The sequence below is a fragment of the Akanthomyces muscarius genome, chromosome 4 (genome assembly GCF_028009165.1).
Source record: "Akanthomyces muscarius strain Ve6 chromosome 4, whole genome shotgun sequence".
NCBI lineage: Eukaryota > Fungi > Ascomycota > Sordariomycetes > Hypocreales > Cordycipitaceae > Akanthomyces > Akanthomyces muscarius.
The window spans coordinates 1288138-1308087 of NC_079244.1; the positions used below are offsets into that span (position 1 = coordinate 1288138).

The following is a 19950-nucleotide window of genomic DNA, read 5'->3' on the forward strand; positions in this document are numbered from 1 at the left end:
GGACGGCATGGCGCAAACTGAGCGCCGATGTGTACTGCTCTGTATCGCCCTGAGCCAGGCGAATACAAATACGTGTAATTTACGCCGCAGAGGCGTAAAGCTAAATGGAGAGGCGCCTTGGTGACCAATAGGCAGCTGCAAGTCTTTCCCAATAGGAGGAGAGAGTGTAATTCGAGGCTCCTACTACCTAGACTAGATCAAACATCGATGCAGTCTAGGCAATAATTAGCCCTGTCTTGATTTCGCAATCGCCTTTTCGTAAGTCAATCTCTAGTCACCCTTTAGAGCACCTAGGCAGTCGTGTAACGTTAGAACTTTGTCTTATTGCTGGACTAAGAGCGCCGGAGTTTGGTGCTGCATCGGCCATGGCGGCGGCCTGCAGCGGAGCTGTAAGGAAGAGCCGAGGAGCGATGATCATAGATGCAGATTTGAGCCACGACGGCACCGATTGACGAGCGGCTCTCATGGCCAGTGGTGTCGAAGCATCTGCTGCTTTGTGTTGTTGGAAGAAGCAAACGGCGACAGGCTGCGGAGTCTGCCTTGTTACGTTGTAGGTACCTAGGTAGGTAACCACGTCTGCTTCGAGTTGCTGTGTGCCGACCCTCGCCTTGTTCTGTTCATCCAAAAAAAAAAAATCATCTGTCTTTCTCGCTGTCAAGTACCTGGGGGACTGTCCGAATCACTTTTGCATTCAGCTTATCCTTCATACAGCACTCCAAATGTCGCGTGCCCTTGAGCAGGCACAATGGCCGAAATGTCCGTCCCGTGGCGGGGCATTATAGCGGCCAACCACGCCTGCAGCTTTGGCTGTTAGGTGGCGGTAGGCCTGTGGACGGATCTCCGGGGGGTGGACCGACCGGCGACGACAGGCACATTAACGGCCAATGCCGCTGTCGCTAGCGCCGCCGTCGTCCAATTACCCCAAGATTTGGCTGGTCCTGGACCTCGGCAGCCCAAGGTTCGGACTTTGCGACCCATTCAGGCTGACGATGAGCTCGCATCACCCCCAACATTAAAAAAAGACATATCCCGCATCTCCATTTTCAATTGGGACACAGCCGGGTAGCACTCAGTCAATTCATATTTCGCATCGCAATGGCTGACCAAGCAAAAGTCCGCATCGAGGCTCTGGGCAAGCAGCTTGGCCTGCCTCCCATACAGCGCAAAGCCGGTCCCTCCAACGGACTTCGTCTCGAGGGCAAGGTCGCCATCATTACCGGTAGGCACTGGTTGCTAGAACTTTGCCAATAAAGCCGACTTTAACTAACAATGTCTCACTTCAGGCGCCAACTCGCCGCTGGGCATCGGTCGTGCCACCGCACACCAGTACGCCGAGAGCGGTGCCAGGGCCATCTACATTTGCGACTTTGACGGCACTCACTTGGAGACTCACAAGAAGCAAATTAACGCTGGCTACCCTTCCGTGGATGTTCATGTCCGCCAATTCGATGCTGGTGATGAAGACAAGGTCAAGGCCGTCGTCGACGACGCGCTGGCCAAGTACAAGCGCTTGGACATCTTCTTCGCCAACGCGGGCATCATCGGCAAGTATGGCATGTTTTCCGACTATGAGGAAAAGGATTTCATGGAAGTTATGAGAACAAACTCTTGGAGGTATGACGATCCCTCTTTCGTCTCGGCGCCATCGTGATGCTAAGTATCCTTGTAGTGTCGTCGCTGCTGCCAAGCATGCCGCTCCCGCCATGCAGCAGACCTCGGCAGAGAAGCCCGAGCCGAACGGGAGCATCATTGCCACAGCTTCCGTCGCCGGCATCCGGTCAAACGCGGGCACCACCCCGTACGCTGCCTCCAAAGCCGCCGTCATCAACACCGCGCAGACAATCGCGTACCAGCTCACCGGCACCAACATCCGCATCAACGCCATTTGCCCAGGTATCATTGAGACGGGCATGACGGCGCCCGTGTACGAAGCCGCGCGCTCGCGTGGCACCGAAAAAAAGATTGGGCAGATCAACCCTCTGAGGCGCGGTGCCCATGCCGATGAGGTGGCGCGTGTTGCCTTGTTCTTGGGGAGCGACGAATCGAGCTACGTCAATGGTCAGGCTTGGGCTGTAGACGGAGGGCTGAGTGCCGGTCATCCATATGTCCTTGGAAAGATGGCATAGATATAATTTGTATAGCTAAATGTGGTTTTCCGACCCGATGAAATCATACGAGTGACTGCTGGTGTTTGTGATGGTCGAATTGTATTATTTTTGGCCTTGGCCTTGCCTCTGGTCATATATTACTGTGTGTCAATCTCCATCGCGCCTTGTGCCGCTAACAACTTTTCTATCCTGGCCAGCTGTGCCTCCTTCCACGTTTTGTATTCAGCTCTTCGGCCCGCGCTCAGAAAATCATATCGATCTTGGAACATTGTGTCCGCACGTCTTCCAACACCTTCCTGAGTCCCTTCATCACCTTCGTCCATATTGACATCGCCGTCGCCGATGTTCTGGACCACGTCATTGATCCCCCGATACCAATCGCTTTCCAACCATTCGTTTTCCTTGGCCGCTTCAACCATGGCGTCAAAGTCTTTGGCTTTGACAGTTGTCCATCCGTCCCATGCGCCAGCGTCTTCAGCCCCAACAAAGACGACTTCTTTGCGAGCTTTGCCGAGGATGCTCAGGATCTCCTTTCGAATTGGCGCGTAGCTGTCACTGTCGATGGGTACCCCGGCCGTTATGGCCTGAAATCTCATCGTGACATGGTACAGAACAGCAGCTACCACTTCCGTCGTCTGACCTTTTGCCCATTCCTCCTCCAGCTTTTGGCCTTGCGGGAACAGAACAGATTCGATACCTGCCAACATAGTAGGTGCCAGCTTTTTGCTGCCAGTTTCAGTACAAAAGAACCGAATCACCGGCGCGACCCAAGGTGGTAGCCCTGTCCTCTCACTTTCGCCGTTGGCCCCGGCCCCGGTAGTTTTGCTTATAGGCGTTGTATTTTTGCGGAATTGGCTTAGACTCTGGTCCTTTGTTGGTGTTCCGCGGGACGGGACCGGCCGCGACGGTGAGCTGGCAGTGCTGTCCTCCGCCCCAAACTTGGTCACTTGCGTGCGAGCACGGCCCGAGCTGCGTCGCCCGCCACTCGCAGAAGTAGCTAAAATGTTGTCAAGATGAGCATATAATCGTTTATATATCCTGGGTGGTACAGGAGGCCGAGGCTCAATGGGCGGTAGATCAAGCTGTATCTTTAAGCGATCGCACGCAATGTTCGCGCATGCGTACATGCGGGCAATCTCCTCTTCAGCCTTGAGAGTGCTTGATTGATTCCGTGACTGCGCAAGCAATGAGCTTGCGAGTTGAACAAGTGCTGGGGGTATATCCGTGCCATATGATGGCATCAAAGATATTAGTGCCAACTCGATTTGCCGACTCATGGTGTTGTGAAAATGGTGAAGGACGAGGGCCGGTGAGAGCGAACGCGCTCGACGCGTCTGAAGTGTCCCCTCTCGACGCTGGTTCCCAGTTCGAGACACCCGTCACGACGAGGGAACAAGTTCGAATTAATGGATATCCTAGTCGATGGCGAGTTGCTTTAAATAGAGAAAACTTTGGAAAATTGATTGCAGTGACGTTGCTAATGTGTCTGGGACGTTCAACTGTAAGTCTTGGCCTGTGCCTTTCTTGTGTGGGGCGCGACGAGCCGCCAAAATCTACCTACAGCTTGGGCAAGGTCAACTTTTTGCAACACTGGCGAAAGCAAAACTCCGACGAACACTCTCTTGGGATACGGCAGGCCCATCATGTCGGCCGTTTACAATCTTGAGCCTCAGCCCACGGCGTCTGCCATTATTCACACCACACTCGGCGAGATTCTCGTCGAGCTATTCGCGAAGCAGACGCCACTGGCCTGTCGCAACTTTCTTCAGCTCAGTCTCGACGGCTACTACGACGGCACAATCTTCCACCGCTTGGTGCCCAAGTTTATTTTACAAGGCGGCGATCCCACCGGCACTGGAAATGGCGGCGAATCTATATACGACGGCGGCGCATTCGGCGGCGACCTGGACGCCTGGCCGATGGACCAGCGTCGCGGCAAGAATGCTGGACCGACGGGCATCAACTTCAGAGACGAATTCCACTCGCGCCTAAAGTTCAACAGACGCGGGCTGCTAGCGATGGCAAACGAGGGCCACATTGACACGAACGGAAGCCAGTTCTTCTTCACACTCGACAAGACGGAGGAGCTGAATGGCAAGAACACGCTCTTTGGCCGCGTCGCAGGCGACACTATATACAACCTGGCAAAAATAGGCGAATCCGAGGTGGAAGAGGGCACAGACCGGCCCATGTATGCGGTCAAAATCGAGCGCATTGAGATATTGGTCAACCCATTCGAGGACATGCAGAAGCGTACGCGCGTGGCTACGCATACACAGAAGAAGCCCGCAGAAAAGGAAAAGAGGAAGAAGCGCAAGGCCGGCAAGCAGCTTCTCAGTTTTGGCGATGAGGAGGGCGACGAAGAAGTGCCTTCGCTGCCCAAAAAGGCAAAATTCGACACCCGCATAGTCATGGACGACGGATCCCCCGAGGAGCCAGCCATGGAAAAATCTACAAAACCGAAAACAGCAAAGAAGGAGAAGACGACTACGCCAAAGATTGAGGATGATGGAGACGAGGTGAACACAACAGAGCCAGCAGCACAGCCCGCGAAAACAGGAGCACCACTTAAAGAGGAAGATAGCGACGAGACAGTAGAGGACTACCCGAAGGAGCCCAAGAAGACTGCCTTGCAAATAGCCAATGAAGAAATGGCTGCCCTGAAAGCTTCCATGAGAAGAACCATTCATACTACAAAGGAGGAGGAGCCTCGAAAGAAATCGACCCTAGCGTCCATGATTCCGGAGACATCCATCCGCGGCGCGCGCAAGAGGCACGCTGGTGGCTCTAGTGCCGTCTCTTCGGATGACCAGGCGACGTTGAAAATGCTCAAGGGCTTCCAATCACGGCTTGACAAGGCGCCGCCCGGAAAGGAGCTTGCCCAGAACACCGAGGACGATGGCGAGGTGAAGGAGAGCGAAGCTGGAGATGGAGAGGCAGAACTTTGCGATTTGCATTTCATCGCAAACTGCCAGAGCTGCACATCGTGGGATAAGCAGGAAAAGGAGGAGAGCGACGACGAGGGCTGGATGTCTCACCAGCTGTCATTCGCCGCCGACAAGTTGGGCAAAGATTTGCGCAATCGAAAAAAGGCAGAGGAGGACCTAGTAGTCATCGACCCTCGGAGCAAAGAGCAGTCGATGCGTGAAGACAAACGAGCAAAGCGGGACGCCCGATCTGGAGGGTCTGGGCGTGAATGGGATCAACGGCGGGACCAGGCCAGGAATGCTCGATTGTCACAGGCGGCATCGTTGGCAGGTCGGGGCGCCAAATAAAAGAAGGTATATATACAATCGATACCCTTGAAATTCACCAGAGAGGTCTACTATTGTGAGACTCCAAGTGAGCTGAAGCCGCTCCCCAAGTTTCGTGCAAGGGTATACAAGATCTTGCATCGGTAGCATTATAGACGACAAAGCCTGCTGTTGTTAGGTTGTTAGTCCGCTCTGGTGCACAGAGCAGCGATCATGCTGGGCCACAACGCCCTACGCGGTGGATCGGTCGATTGTTTATTGATACTCCACTTGTCCAAACAAAGCCAATTCACAATATAATAATTTGACAGGTCCAAACGAAGGCAATTCACAATAACACGAATTTTGACCAACACTCACAACAAGTCTACGTGGACAGAAACGTCATACAGCCTTGTAGGTGGAAGTCCGCCCCGCCAAGGTCACGTGCAAGCATAGCAGACTCACTTTTGCGTATCGCAAGCTATCAGTAGGCACTGTGATTGGCTGAACCCAGGGCCTGGCGCTGCTATCGCTGTCAATCTGCCCGCTAACGTGGTGTTTTTTGGTTCAACTTTTGGCTTTGCATATCAACTCGAAGCGTTTTTGGCGGCTCCTTAGGGAGATAGAGCTTCAGCGACAAAAGCATTCGCCTGCACTGGCATCTACGGACTATACATCTTCTACGGCCAACTATCACGACGACCACACTCGAAAGCGCGCCCCTTTTCCCCGCTGCAACGACGGATCTGGTAAAAGTTTCCCAAGCGGATCCCCGACACACCTCATTGCGACTGCCAAACCTCGGCGGAGCTTGATCATACTGTTCCGCTGTCTCACCGCGGACTTGCTCTTAGGACGGACTGGCCGGCAGCGCACAGAAGACGCGCATGCTGTTATTATATCGGTACTCCGCTGCTTGATTTCCGCCGCGTGACGCTGTTTGTCGGCCGTTGAGCGTCAACGTCTTCGACACCGCTTTGCTGCTGCGCCCAGCGCGTTCCACCTCCTTTCACACCTCAAATTGAGAATCGCGATACGGCCCGGATACGGCAGACTCGGAGGGCTGTTTATACCCAACGTGCCTTAATTTGCTATCCGTGTCGCGATCGACCTATAAGCGACTCCTTACTAGCTTGGCTCTTCGGCAACGCGACGCATATATCCACTTCACAGGAGACGCTTCGAAACTGCATCTTGATCCGCCAATCTACACTCGCTAGTCATCTTTCAGTCGTCGCTGGAAAGGCACAATGTCTACACAAAACTCCAGGAAGCGCGCGGCGCCTGGCGCATCCCCGGCTATACCCGTCCAGCAAAACCTGCAGCAACCATTTACAGCTGACGCCATGTCCGATGCGATGACGCGCTGGAACGGCGCTCCCGACCCGACTGCTTTTCTCGACAACAACGACTACACCGCGAATCCGTACGCCATGATGCCAACTGCCGGCCAATTTCAGCAGCCCGTTCCAGGGCCGTCCAACGTTGTGGCTCGCCGCCAGATGAACCAAACGCTGTTGCCGACAAACCAGCGAGGCGCGTATGATGCAAATACAGATCCTTGGGGTAGCTTTGCTGATGTCGATGGCGCGCTGGTGCAACAGACCAACATCGAGGGCAACCCCGAGGAAGAGAGCGTGGAGAAACTGGAGGAGCTGGCGGCCAAAGCGAAGCGAGAAGCGCACACAAAGCGCAAACAGATCCCGCCATTTGTGCAGAAACTCAGCAGGTTTGTTTGACTCCTTATACCAATATCTAACGGACATTCACTAACCCTGCACGCAGTTTCCTAGAAGAGCGCAAAAACGAAGATCTTATCCGCTGGTCGGAAAAGGGCGACTCATTTATCGTATTGGATGAGGATGAGTTTGCCAAGACATTAATTCCCGAACTTTTCAAACACAACAATTACGCCTCTTTTGTTCGGCAGCTAAACATGTACGGCTTCCACAAATGCGTTGGACTTTCCGATAATTCGATGCGCGCTAGCGAGAGGAAGAATAAGAGCCCTAGCGAATACAAGAACCCCTATTTTCGAAGAGGGCACCCCAATCTACTGTGGCTCATCAACAAGCCCAAGGGAAAGAAGGAAACGGCCAAGAACGCGTCCGGCCAAGCAGGCAGTGATGATGAACCAAGCAACGAGGACGGCGCCAGCCAACCCGGGCCAAGCAGCGTCCACGTCCCTGCTGGTCGCACATTGCCGTCGACAGAGAATGCCGCTCCACCCAAGCAGGAAATCGCTGTGATTAAGGAGGAGATTCAAAACTTACGCGAGCAGCAAAAATTAATCCGTGGAGCTATCAGCGCCTTGCAACGTAACAATCATGAGTTGTACAACCAGGCGATCATGTTCCAGAGCCAGCACGACCGACATCAGAACTCCATCAACGCCATTCTCAACTTCCTCGCCAACGTCTTTAGGAAGACTCTTGAGGATCAGAGCGGCTCTTCCAACGTCGGCGATATCATTTCCAGCATGTTGACAAACCAGGGTCAGCAGGGACACGGCAGTGTGGTGGATCTCGGCGACTATATTCAATCTCAGATGGATGCTTCGAACTCGCATGGAGGCCATATGGGCAAGCGTACTAGAGGCCTGCTGCCGCCCATTCCAGGCCAGCAGGCTTCTCCTCAGTCGAGCCGATCACCCTCTGTTCCTAATTACCAGTCTGGCAATATGCACAACCCTGAAATGGGCCATGTCACGGAGCTTCTGGACAACGACACACCGCCTTCGCTACGCCAAGAGCTCGAGAATAATCCGCAGGAGCGGATGATGAAGATTATCAACGACCACAATGCCACCAGCACTCCGACAGCTCTGGATCCAGGCGCGGCCGAGCTCGTGGCCAACGCGCCCAATACGCTGAATAACGACCAGCGCAGCCAGCTCGTCAACTTTATGGCCGGTCAGTCGCCACCTGGCTCATCGGCGACACCGCCCAGTCGCGCTCGCACGACGCAACCGCCCTCGGCCTCGGCCACTCCGCAGCCTGACACCACCGCCAAGCCGTCGCCACCGTCTCTGTCGCCGATAATGCGATCACCCGTGATGCCCGCGCCGTCGCTCAGCCACATCAGCGCCAACCAGGAGGAGCTGGACCGCCTGCAGCGCCTGCAGAGCGACCAAGACGCCAAGATTAGCGAGCTGGGCGAGATGCTGGGTCCTCTGAGCCCCTCGGGCCGCATCCCCGGGCTGGACGGGTCGGATGGCTTCTTTGACGCGCCCAATGTGGATCTAGACCAGTACTTTAACAGCGACGCATTCCTTCATGACGGCAACTTTGGCGACGGCAGCGACTTCAACTTTAACCTGGACGCGGAGGCTGCTGCCGCGGCCGCGGCCGCTGAGCAGCAGAGGAGAAACGACACGCCGAGCCCGACAGGGACAGAGGAGATTGAACGCAATGACTTGAACAGTCCTCCCAGAGATTCTAAGCGCCAGCGCAAGACCTAGTTTTATGACGATGAATCTTCTCACGGCCCTACTTTCTTCTTGCCTATTTTTTTTTATAATATCCTTTTTCGCGCCCAACATCGAATCGAGCTGTTGCGGGACTAGACGACTTGCCGTTTGTGGTACTTGTGTACAGGGTGCTCTTTTGGGGTGAATGGCTTTTTTCCCTTTTTTGTCCTTGACGAGGTGTTTTTGCTTGCCGGAGATGCGGGCGGATGGATCATGGGTCTTTTCTTAAAAAAAAAAAGAAATCTGGTACAGATTTGGAGTGTTTTATGACATGGCAGCCAGGGTAGGCTGCCGGTTTCTATTCTAAAAAATTTACATAAATTTTACATTTCCAACGAATTTTTTGTTTGTTCCATACCATGGTTGTGGTATCATTGTATCGCGTGCTTGTCCCAGCACGGCTTATATTGGCTATTGGAGCCATCATCTCCCTCACTGTCATGTAGGCCAGCTCAGTAGGCCAGCTCAGTAGGCCGAATTTCAGCTGGTAGGCATGTGCTGTGCGTTCTGTGCATCGTGTTGCATCGTGGTGCATCGAGTACTTCACATTGCTGCCCCGAGGCGGAGGGGAGGGTTCCGTGGCCGCGACCGTTTGGTGGATGTCGTCTTTTGGCTCTTTCCAGATCTCTTTTGCAGGGTAGGGTTTTCCCAAGCCGCTGTCTCTCTCTCTCAATCCGCCAGCGGGTTGGCGTGAATCGTCACGCGCTCGATGTAAAACGGCGTGCGCGGGCGATTCTTCTTGTCCACCTCGACAGCCTCCATCCTGGCGAGCGTCGCGAGGCCGTCGTCGCCAATGACGCGGCCAAAGACGGTGTTGAGCCCGTCGAGGTGCGGCGCCTTGTCGAAGAGCAGGAAGAACTGCGAGCCGTTAGTGCCGGGCCCCTTGTTGGCCATGCTCACGATGCCGCGGTCGGCGTGCCGCAGCGCCGGGCGGATCTCGTCGTCGAAGACGCCGCCCCAGACGGAGCGTCCGCCCTTGGGGTTGTCGGGGGGGTTGGGGGCGGCGGGCGCGCCGGTCTGGACCATGAACTTGGGTATGAGCCGGTGAAAGGGCGAGCTGTCGTAGTAGCCGGACGCGCAGAGGGCGAGAAAGTTCTGCAAACAAAGGCAAAAAACGGTCAGTGAGGGCAGCGCGTTTGAGAGAGAGGACACGGGGGACGAGGGAGGAGTGTGTACCTCGGCGGTTTTGGGCACGCTCTCGCAAAACACTTCGATTTTGAGGTCACCCAGGGATGTGTGCAGCGTGACGGACATTGCGCCGGTCAGTTGCGTGTCGCGGAAGCAGTCGTTGGCGATGGACTCTGGCAGAGGCAAAGTTTTGGAGGGGCACTGAAGTCGTTGCCAACCTGGAAGTTAAGCCCACGGGCTGCATTTCAGCGGCCGACGGATGCGAGTCTAGCGGTTGTTGGGTGGTAGATCTCCACTGCGCAGCACTGGAGTGCCAGGCACAGCCAGGCAAGTGAAGGATGGCAGGGAAGATACGGATCAGAGAAAAGGGAAATATGAGAAGATCATTTGAAAGAACCTGAATGACTATTTAGAAGTCGTGACTTTACTTTGTTATTTGTTGACGGCTTCTCATCATTTGCGAATATTCAAGTGCTGAAGCCACCTGTGTATTTGTTTACAGACATATGGTCGCTATCCGATTGGAGGCCCTCTTGCCTTTTGGGTAGAGTCGTTATAGACATACCGAAGGCGTGTTTGGGATTCTCGGGAAGTTGCGTCGATTATAATGCGAGAGAAAGAAAAGGACAACTCAAAAGCGTTGTGATTAAATAGACACATGTGTAAGATTTGGCCTCTTGAACCTTGGCAGTCAGCCTACGGCTATCAAGGCCGCCTTGGGTGAGACCACCGGCGGGTAAGGCTGCGGGGCCTGCAGGCTCGGAGCATTACAAGGCTGCGATGTTGACGTTGGCAGTTACTTGTAGCCCAATGGAACGAGCCTATCGGTATATTCATGGCTAGACACTTGGGTAGCAACAACGAACGGCTGCCAGTACGGAGTAAGTCACTGCCAATTGTGCAGATTGTAGCGGAGCTTGAGCTTGGCAAGCTCCTGTTTGCTGGGGTGGTTTACGCGCGACGATCACAGTGTGGGACAGGACAAGAGGCCGGCAAACGTGCTGCTGCTCAGCGCGCCTTGGGCTGGCACGGGCTGGTTCTGAGTTGCTTCCCCGCCAAACAAGCGTCATTGGATGCTCGCCATGCGCCTTGTTTATCTTTTCCCCAACTCTCTCATATACATAACATACGCACGACTCGCAGACTTTGCGACGGCCAGGTTGCTAATCCCAGCATCAAGCTCTTTTCTTCTCTGCCTTGCTGGTGTTTTCGTTCAAACGAGCCCAACAGCAGGCCGCTAGCAGCCCTGTCCGCTGCGTCAGACTGAGCTCCAGCTGGACACGCGCTACGAGGCCCGATCTGGAAGCCCTGGACCGCCTGGACAGCCTAGACAGCCTAGACAGCCTAGACAGCCTAGGAGCCAAGGCCCGGAGACAATACACCCTGGCCGCTGAAATCCATCAGAAATACCTAACTACCTACCCAAGGTAAGAAGAAAAGGGCACTTTGCTGCTAGGTATTACAAGCAAGGCAGTGCGGCCGAGACCTACATAGGTACCTACCTAGCGAGTTCAGACAAGGCAGTGCCAGTGCCAGTGCCAGCGGCCAACGCCCTGCCCCGGTCGCAACTTCAAGCCTTCAAACCCCCCAAAGAGATGAGCCGCTAACGGGAACCTTTCTCAGCTTGACGCCAGCCTCAACCGTTTCCTTTCCGCCGCCTTGTCTTGCCTCATCCTCGTGCACCATATCATCGACCTCTTGTCTTTTTCGTTCGCTTCTGCGACTCTCTCCACTGCGTCGCCTCTCCCCGGACCAGGATCCAGCGCACACGACTCTCCATACCTACTTTAGCTGCATTCCGTATCCGATCTAACGCTTCCTGAGCTTCCGGTGCCAACCCCCACCCATCCGGTCTGAAGCTTGCGTCTCCCGCAAAGCTCACTCCCCCGGACCAAGCGCGCCATCTTGACAGCGAGCCGGCGAGAGACATACATGATATACCGGGAACGCTCCTCCTCCTTCTCCTCTGCAACACGCGCCGCACACTCCCCCTCTGCGCTCCAGCCGTGGTGGACGCCCGCATGACACCATGGCGACCGCTCCGGCGAGTGTGAGGGTTTCCGGGCCTCCGAATAGCGGCTTCCTCGTGGGCTATCCTGGAATTTCTGCGACGCTGGTAAGTCAAGCAATGCGCACACTTCCCTCTGCTCGTGACCTGCTCCTCGGTACAGCGCTGACCTGGAACCTCCCCCCCGAGCTAGCCCCGCGTCGAAGGCAAAGTCGAGATTCGCCCTGGTCAGAGCTACTCCATGCCAGTCCCGGTTTCGCTCGTCCGAATATCATTACAGCGCCGCGAAACGATACATCCCGATGCCGACAATCTCGCCAAGCGGCATCTTGGTGCCGCCCGAAAGGAGACAACCGACGTCGTCGGCAAAGAAGTGCTGCTATTTCGCTGCTCCTCGGGCAAGGAAGCGGAGAGTGTAGTCGCCATGGACCTCCCGTTCGTTCTTTTTATCCCTTTTGGTAGGGGCGGCGAAGAGACGAATCGGCGGATACCGCCCGCCTCGCTCCAGCTCTCCAACAGGACAGCCGAGACCTTTTACGAGATTGTCGTCACCGTGCAGCAAGGCCACAGCAACCAGTACAAATACACATTCCCCATGCCTCTACAACGATACGACACTCTCTCGACATTTGGCATGTATAACAAGCCCGAATCAAAACTCGTCACCTCGGATAACCTTGTGCACCTGGGCATTAGCCTACCAAAATGGAGCTATGGACCAGGCGACCCCATTACTGTTTATATAAAAGTGTCCCCGAATGTGGACTGGACAGCGAAGGCCAAAAAGGTCTCCATAGACAAGATCACACTGGTGGTGGAGGAGGAGATCACATTTAACCCTGAAGGGGACGAACCTACGAGAAAGATCAACAAACTATCCAAGCAGGTACAGGTCGTCAAGACCAAGATGCCCGAGGCCGGCTATGCCACAAACATTGGTCTTTGCTTCCCCTCCAAGGACCTGCGCGACCCCGACGGAATCATCAAAAGGGGAAAGCCGGCCTTTCCCCAGTACGAGCTTTCCACATTTACTACACAATCAACACTTTACAAGATTGAGTTTTTCTTGAACATCAAGGTATGTGACCCCCCAACGAACGATTACTGGCCCGCATTTCTAACTAGGCAACTGTAGGTCCAACTGAGCGGCGCACGCGATATTATTCTTCGACAACCCATTGTCATTTGCCCTCTAGACCAGCAAGGCTGCAAGGAGGAAATGGATGCGATTGAGCAGGCGGCCAAGGACGCGTCGCACGTCGATCCCAACAACCCCATGCTTCCAGCGCGCACAATAATCCTGGCAAACGACCGCGACTCGATTCGTGCAATTGGTCTCTGCACCGTCGGCGGCCAAAAGAAGCCATTCATCGAATAAACTGGCCGTACGCGAGAGACGTACTTTTTCATAAGATGTCTACGCGTCCAGACAACTTGAACCCGGGCCAGCTACTCCCGTACATATACAACAACACACATTTGGCGGCGTTGCGGAAATTGCACAGTTTTGGCGAACAGCGTTGGTATTGGGCATTGGGTTATGGCGTTTACAGCACATATGCTCTGGCTCTCTTATTTTGAGGTAAATGCTGGCGCCAGACAGCATCGGCATTTAGGGTAGCGCGGCTGAAACATGGCCGCAAGACCATTTCCCACAGGCTGCACATGCGGGCGCCTATTTAAATGCTAGTTTGCATCGAAGTAATAAAAATAATTCATGAAACTGATTCAGCCGTAAGGAAACTTACCGTATGTGGTAGTTTTGCCCTTTCCTCAATATTCTTCCTGTTTAGAAGTGGCTCTTGGATGGGGAATTTTCTAGTAGTTATTTTGACTCTCGAAAGCACATTGTATTGCCGTGGCTGAAGACCATGCCCAAACTATTTTTCCTGTCAAAAAGGTAACTCCGGCTGAAAAATACCCCCAACAAGTCGTCTGCCAAGATATGAAATCTGGCAAAAAAAATCATGTGTGCGAGCCGTAGGGATCGAACCTACGCGGGCGATGCCCATTGCGGTTTTGGATATTCTATCGTCTCTCCACAGGGGAAACAGACTGTCCTAAACACAACGCCTTAACCACTCGGCCAGACTCGCGACATTGGTCCAAGGTGGACTTATTTGCTACTATACGAGTATGTGATTTTGGTCGGTGGGAACTGCTGCTGGCCAGCGACGGAGTTCCACTTTTTGGTTTTGCGACGTGAGTGACTCTTGATGCTTTCATGTTTGCCAGAACCGTTTCACTACGAAAATTTGACTTCTGCTTTGCAATGCTGTTACGCCCCGGAAATCCCAGTATAACCCTGTGCCCACAATTACAATTCTTAAGAGGAAGACGATAGAGCTGCGCGTGGTGGTGCACATCAAAAAGTTTTAGCTTCACTGCCAGCTTCAAGGGCGCTGAAACGACTACCGAAAACAGCAACAGCAGTCATCATTCGAAAAGAGAGAAAAGCACACCGAGATGCCTTTTGATGATGACGATAATCCAAACATTGTCGCGGGACCGCCCAGCGCTGGCGGCGTTGATGGCGCGGCGGCCGCTGAGGAGGCAATGGAGGATGAGATGCCCGATTACAAGCTCTTCATGAGCATGTTTGACAAGAAGGGCGTATCGAGCAAGAGCATCCGCAAGGGCGAAAAGGACTTCGAATCACACGGCACACTCGCGCAGGACGGCGTGCTGGAAACGAGCCGCCGCGCGCTCGAGGACGTCCTCAGCTACACGCGCATTCATCGTGGCGACGGGTGGGTACGCGGATGGTACGTGCCCGAGTTTTGGAGCGCAGACGGCGCAGAGGTTGGACTACTGGACCCCAGGCAGGACGATGGGCGCCTGTCGCTCAGGAATCGGGTGGTCGTCGTGGAGCACGAGCGCGGCAGCTGGATGAAGGACATTGGACGGTCGGTGCCTGCGGGCATCAACAAGACAGAGACACAGAAAGCCGGCGTGGGGAGGCTCTGGCTGCTGCCGGAGGAGGCGCTGCACATGGTTGAGCGCGGCACGCTGGACCTCTGGTGGCCGTACAAGGACCTGGACGAGCTGCTGTCACCGGGCGCGGACAGAGACCCCGATGATTACGACGTTGGCGTGCCTCTCAGCCTGGAAGCAGCCTACTCTCTGCTACTGGGTGAAGACGACGAGCCAGGGAGAGTCTCGCTGCCGAGATACCAGGTGTTTACCCACTTGAAACGAGGAGGATTCCACGTGCTGCGCGCCCCAGAGGAGCAAACACCCGCGGACGCTGCAGACACATCAAACACGACAGGCGCAACGCTGATCCAGTGGCTCTTCTCACTCGTGGGATGGGGCAGCGATGCTCAGCAGCAGCAGCAGCAGCAGCAAACAGAGCCCAAGAAGCACTCCTTTGGCCCGCTGGTGTCACCGGGTCTCTACCGGGCGTACAAGCCCGTGTACGAGCAGCTCAGTCTGCTGCCACGGCACAAGCCGCAGCGCATCACTTCTGCGCAAGCAAACGTGCCGCCGTCGCCGCGGAGCCCCTACAAGGTCTTCTTCCACGTCTGGAAGTCGGGCGGCGCGCCCTTTTCCAAGCGCAGCCCGCCGACGCCGCACTTTCGCATCGCCGTGTCCGACACGGGCCTGCACGGCGTGCCCACGATCGAGGAGGTGTCGGCGCTGCTGGCGTCGACGCCGCTGGACGAGCCGAGCGCCAACCCCGCGTGGAAGGGCCCCGGGCGGCTGTACCAGCGCCTCAAGCACGGGCACCGCAACGTGCTGGTGGCGGTGGTGGATCGCGGGCTTGTCAACTACATGCGCTTCGGCGAGGGTGCGTTTGGCGAGGAGAGGCTCTACGAGAGGCACGATGCGCGGAGGGGCGGCCGCGGGGGTGGTGGTGGTGGGAAGAGGGGAGGACGCGGAAGAGCTCGCGGAGGTAGAGGACGCGGGAGAGGGAGGTGAAAAAGGGACATTGTATCTGTATTGTGTTTGTTGAATACATCCCGAGACTTGCTGTACAATTAAGCTTTCCATACCGGTAGAATCGAGGCATGCTCAGAATCAAGCATTGGGATTTTGGTGCAAGCCAAACTACACACGCATCACCACACAGTTTGTCGACCAAATATTGCTCTTACATTCTGTATTGATGGATCTGAGCCCATGCATTTCCAAAGCTGTCGGCGCCAGTAATGACTACGTAAACAAGAGCGAGCCTTGTGGCGAGCCGCAGGCACCTGTCGGCGGCGAGAACCCCCCAGGAAGCTCAAGGAACAGCTAAAGGAACCGAGCTGGCGGTTGTACCATTGAATGGGCATACGGCAAAAAAAATTGCAAAAGGGATTCGAAATCGTGAAACCAAAGAGCCATCTTCTGACTCTACGTGCCAGCGCCGCCACGGACGGGTGGCATAATTCATGGCCAACCATGCTCCTATCTCGCAGCCTGCGGCCATTCTCAGCCTATCTTGCCAACTACATGATTGCCCTGTTTGCTCCCCGTGCCCAAGTTTCAAGGCATCTAAAATCAAGGTATCTGGAAGTTGAATCTCCACGGCAGAAATGTGGACGAACGACTTCAGAACTAGACACTTGCAACTCAGGCTCCCAAATTACTCGTTGATATCAGTAAGTGTCATACGCCGGAAACAATGAAGGATTCGCAATGTTTTTTCTTTCTCCGGCAACTCTGTGCGTGTGCGTGTCGCAAGGTCACTCAACTGTCCGAGATTGTTGGGGATGTCTGGCGGTGAGTAATATCGCCTTTGTTACATCTCAGGCAAACGGCGCCGTGCCTTGTTAGGCGCCAATCACAGCCTTTGCTGTCGCACATCCCACGCCACCACATGTATGAGCACACCTTTTTTCTCTCTCCTTGAAATAGGACACAATGCACGACCGCTTCCTTCAGCGCATCAGGGTTACAAAAGAGGGACAGGTGTTTTCCTCGTACAGCCTGTACGAAAGTGGAGGCATGCAACATCAAAGGGCCCCGAGTTGAGTTGAAGCCTTAGTATGCCTAGTTGTGGCTACGTCTAGTTGATTGATGGACTCCATCTCCGAGGCCTAGCTTTGCAGACATCTTCAGGTCGGTCGCTACTCAGTGAAGAACTCCTTGCTCTTATTCTTGAAAAAAAAAAAGAAAAAAAGAAAAGATCAACGTGACCCTTGTACAGTTTGGCGCCTCTTAATAAATCCGCCATGCGAAAAGGCTCTCTTTGCAGTATACCGAGGGCCTTGCCGCTCGTAGACGGCACCAGCTGAATTTGAGTAGTCCTGCCCCTCTCCTCGCTGAGACTTGCGTCGTGTGTCGAAGTACTTGATAAATCCCCCTTTGTTATTGATTTCTCGCCCAGCTTTTTTTTCTCGACGTGGGAGAAAGCCCTGGCTGTCACTGCGCGGCGGCCACAACCAAAGTTTCGCTGTTGTTATTGGTGTGTCACAGCAACCGACCTACCAATAGTTCGAGACATGCAATCCTGTGTCACCACACACAAGGACAGCATGCACACAGTGCCGAGGTCGAATTGTGACCGTATAGTAATCGTGTGCACCTCGAATAGCATCGCGAGCCTTTTGTATCTCGAGAAGGCGCTCCGTGAATGGATGCGGGAGTGGTCGCCTACTATATACGGATAGGTCCTGCCTAATATTATCGTCTCATTGTGATAAGCCTAATGATGGAGATGAGTGTTTGATGGCCGATGAAATGCGTCAAGGGATCAGACGGCTATTGTGCGAGCCGCAGCCTCACAATGTCCTCAGACAATGTCTTGCCAGCACTTCTACATCCTACAGAGCGCCAGCTGTATACATGCTAGAAGCATAGCCCGGAATGAGACCTTTTAAAGAACGAAAAGATGGCTGGGTTTTTCGCCATGTTGGTAGCAGCTGCAATAAGAGTGTCTAATAAACATGCCTTTCGGAGTGGATATCCAAGTGCCCATCTTCGGCCGGATGCCGTGTTGGCCAGGATCCGTCGCAATTAGTTAACAAGGATTTGGGCCGGGGGGATCAGGCTCTGCTAGATTTGTGCGCAGGCTGGCTGGTATGACACGCATGCATAAACGTGCGGACGGTGTCTAGCCACAGACTTGTTGAAACGCGCGCCCGCTAACAAGTTTTAGGTAGCGTGGTAGGGTAAGAAGCGCAGACCAGTGTTTGAATGTGATGAAAAATATGAAACGAGGCTGCTGAACTAAATAGAGGCGTGTTGCCAAGTTGTTGTTTGGTCATGGAAAAGGGCGTATTGCGTCGCTAGCCAGCGCAAAAAGCCCATCTTTCCTCAGCTTGAGCGCGGGACGCCACCGCCACAGCGCACACGGCTGAGAAAGGACATCATTGCGATGGAGCAAGTTCCTTGTCAACCAGGCTGTCGTGTTTCTGTTTCTGGACCGACTGCGCTGAAAAGACCCTTTCAACCTTATTGGTAGCACTCTCTACCTAGCATGTGCAGCATTATCCCGCAGAACTCTCGCCATTGAGATGGGCGCATGGACGCCAAAGTGGTTATAGATCAGAAGCTTGCTGCGTGCTGGCTTTTCTATGGCATTGCAACTTGTTCATAACAAAACTTGCCGCAAACATGCATGTTGCGGAAATTTGACTAGATGAGCAGCAACAGAAAGTGGGAGGAAAAGGGGTCAAGGAACTTGCGGCGATATTACCCGGCTTGCATGGTACCGAAAGAGGCCCGGCTGGTCAACTCAGACAAGGACCGCCGAATATATAGGGCCTGGCGGGTTCAGCGGAAACAGCGGCAGGGGATTAAAAAGATGGCTAGAGGGCGCAGGTGCTTAAGCGATGTTGCGAGGCAAGGACGACGACAACCTACTCGGAGGGGGAGACATTTCGATGCTGTTCATCGAGCCAGAGCAGAGACCGATCATCAGATCGTCGACGGTAATCTTCTGATTCCAGAGCGAGGCGAGGCTCGCCGGCCGGTGGGACTGTTGCGCTAGAGTTGCGGGATGGGACCCAGGTCCGGAATCCTTGCCAAAGTAGGTGTCAGGGTGTGAAGTGTCATGACAGAGAGCCAGCTTTCCTTTGCCAATTGGGTCCTCGTCTTAATTTTACTTGGGCTTTGCTATTGCATTTATTGAAACCCCGGGGCCAATCAACTTGCGGCGACTCGGCTTGGCCCGGCCTGGCAGGGGGAGGGAGGGTGGTGGGTGTGGACTATTTTTTTCCGCGTTGTTGTTGAGTAATGAGTTCTTCTTCTTTGTCCACCGTGCAAGAAGTCCTTTGGTACTTTTGATTTGAAGTTCGCGAACAAGCAAACAAAGTACGGAGCAACTAGTAGGAAATAGATGGGCGTGCTGCGTTGTTGCACCAGCGCTAACGTTGCTTTGCTGGCCCAGGATGTAACTACTAAGTTTCTGATTCGGTGTTGCCAGGTTGAGATGACTTGAGTAGCGCCATGCTCCGTCTGTACTGAGTACATGGCCCTGCTGTTGTGGGACAGGCTTGTTCGATTTATTACTGGATAGGCCCTGGCGTCCGAGGGGATTGCTCATCGCCGCACTCATCAGCAACCGCTCCTGACTGATGCTCACTATTGCCTGGCGATGTGCTGAATTTGGGTCCAGATTCGTCTGAATTTCTTTAGACCTTTTGGTTCCCCACGCAGCAACACCCCCCGGCAACCCTAGTTCGGAGCCTCGTTATTAGTCGTTCGTCCACGGACAATGACGACAGCCTTGTGTCTTCGTTGGTCAGTTTCGTCCGTCCGTCGGTGCAAAGAGCTCGTCTGTAGCGGCTGCCTACCCCCTTTGTCATCAAATCCTTCTTGGAACCCAAAAAGTCAACAAGCTGAGTTTTCTGCCTTTGTGGTGCGTCGGCGCGCCACACCAGCGACGACAGCGTGCTGAGTACATGTGTACCTATGTGTACTTTGAGTCGAACCCACAAAACTACCCCTAGGGATGTTAATCACAGCACAATCAGAGAGAGAGGTTGTTACAAATTGAAAATCAACGACGGTCGGGCTCGTGCTGAAAAAGGGCAGCTGGACAGGCAGCTGGACAGCCTCGCCAATCCTCCA

At 54.3% G+C, this 19950-nt stretch overlaps 7 protein-coding genes across 7 annotated transcripts; 5 read left to right on the plus strand and 2 right to left on the minus strand.

The window, feature by feature from the left end:
• Positions 1-884: 884 nt before the first annotated feature.
• Positions 885-2126, plus strand: LMH87_011069 (uncharacterized protein; the record flags this gene model as incomplete). The annotated part of the gene is made up of 5 exons (XM_056200149.1): positions 885-935; positions 1059-1062; positions 1115-1219; positions 1284-1614; positions 1670-2126. The coding sequence occupies 5 exons, from the start codon at positions 885-887 to the stop codon at positions 2124-2126; spliced, it is 948 nt and encodes a 315-aa protein (XP_056052029.1).
• A 119-nt stretch (positions 2127-2245) lies between these two features.
• LMH87_011070 (uncharacterized protein) lies at positions 2246-2815 on the minus strand (the record flags this gene model as incomplete). Its single annotated transcript, XM_056200151.1, has 1 exon — positions 2246-2815. The coding sequence occupies one exon, from the start codon at positions 2813-2815 to the stop codon at positions 2246-2248; it is 570 nt and encodes a 189-aa protein (XP_056052030.1).
• A 936-nt stretch (positions 2816-3751) lies between these two features.
• LMH87_011071 (uncharacterized protein) lies at positions 3752-5383 on the plus strand (the record flags this gene model as incomplete). The annotated part of the gene is made up of 1 exon (XM_056200152.1): positions 3752-5383. The coding sequence occupies one exon, from the start codon at positions 3752-3754 to the stop codon at positions 5381-5383; it is 1632 nt and encodes a 543-aa protein (XP_056052031.1).
• Positions 5384-6594: 1211 nt separating this feature from the next.
• Positions 6595-8804, plus strand: LMH87_011072 (uncharacterized protein; the record flags this gene model as incomplete). The annotated part of the gene is made up of 2 exons (XM_056200153.1): positions 6595-7073; positions 7130-8804. The coding sequence occupies 2 exons, from the start codon at positions 6595-6597 to the stop codon at positions 8802-8804; spliced, it is 2154 nt and encodes a 717-aa protein (XP_056052032.1).
• A 678-nt stretch (positions 8805-9482) lies between these two features.
• On the minus strand, positions 9483-10067 carry LMH87_011073 (uncharacterized protein; the record flags this gene model as incomplete). The annotated part of the gene is made up of 2 exons (XM_056200154.1): positions 9483-9908; positions 9990-10067. The coding sequence occupies 2 exons, from the start codon at positions 10065-10067 to the stop codon at positions 9483-9485; spliced, it is 504 nt and encodes a 167-aa protein (XP_056052033.1).
• Positions 10068-11970: 1903 nt separating this feature from the next.
• On the plus strand, positions 11971-13327 carry LMH87_011074 (uncharacterized protein; the record flags this gene model as incomplete). The annotated part of the gene is made up of 3 exons (XM_056200155.1): positions 11971-12057; positions 12143-13027; positions 13085-13327. The coding sequence occupies 3 exons, from the start codon at positions 11971-11973 to the stop codon at positions 13325-13327; spliced, it is 1215 nt and encodes a 404-aa protein (XP_056052034.1).
• A 1088-nt stretch (positions 13328-14415) lies between these two features.
• Positions 14416-15870, plus strand: LMH87_011075 (uncharacterized protein; the record flags this gene model as incomplete). The annotated part of the gene is made up of 1 exon (XM_056200156.1): positions 14416-15870. One exon carries the CDS (start codon positions 14416-14418, stop codon positions 15868-15870), a length of 1455 nt encoding a protein of 484 aa, XP_056052035.1.
• Positions 15871-19950: the final 4080 nt, after the last annotated feature.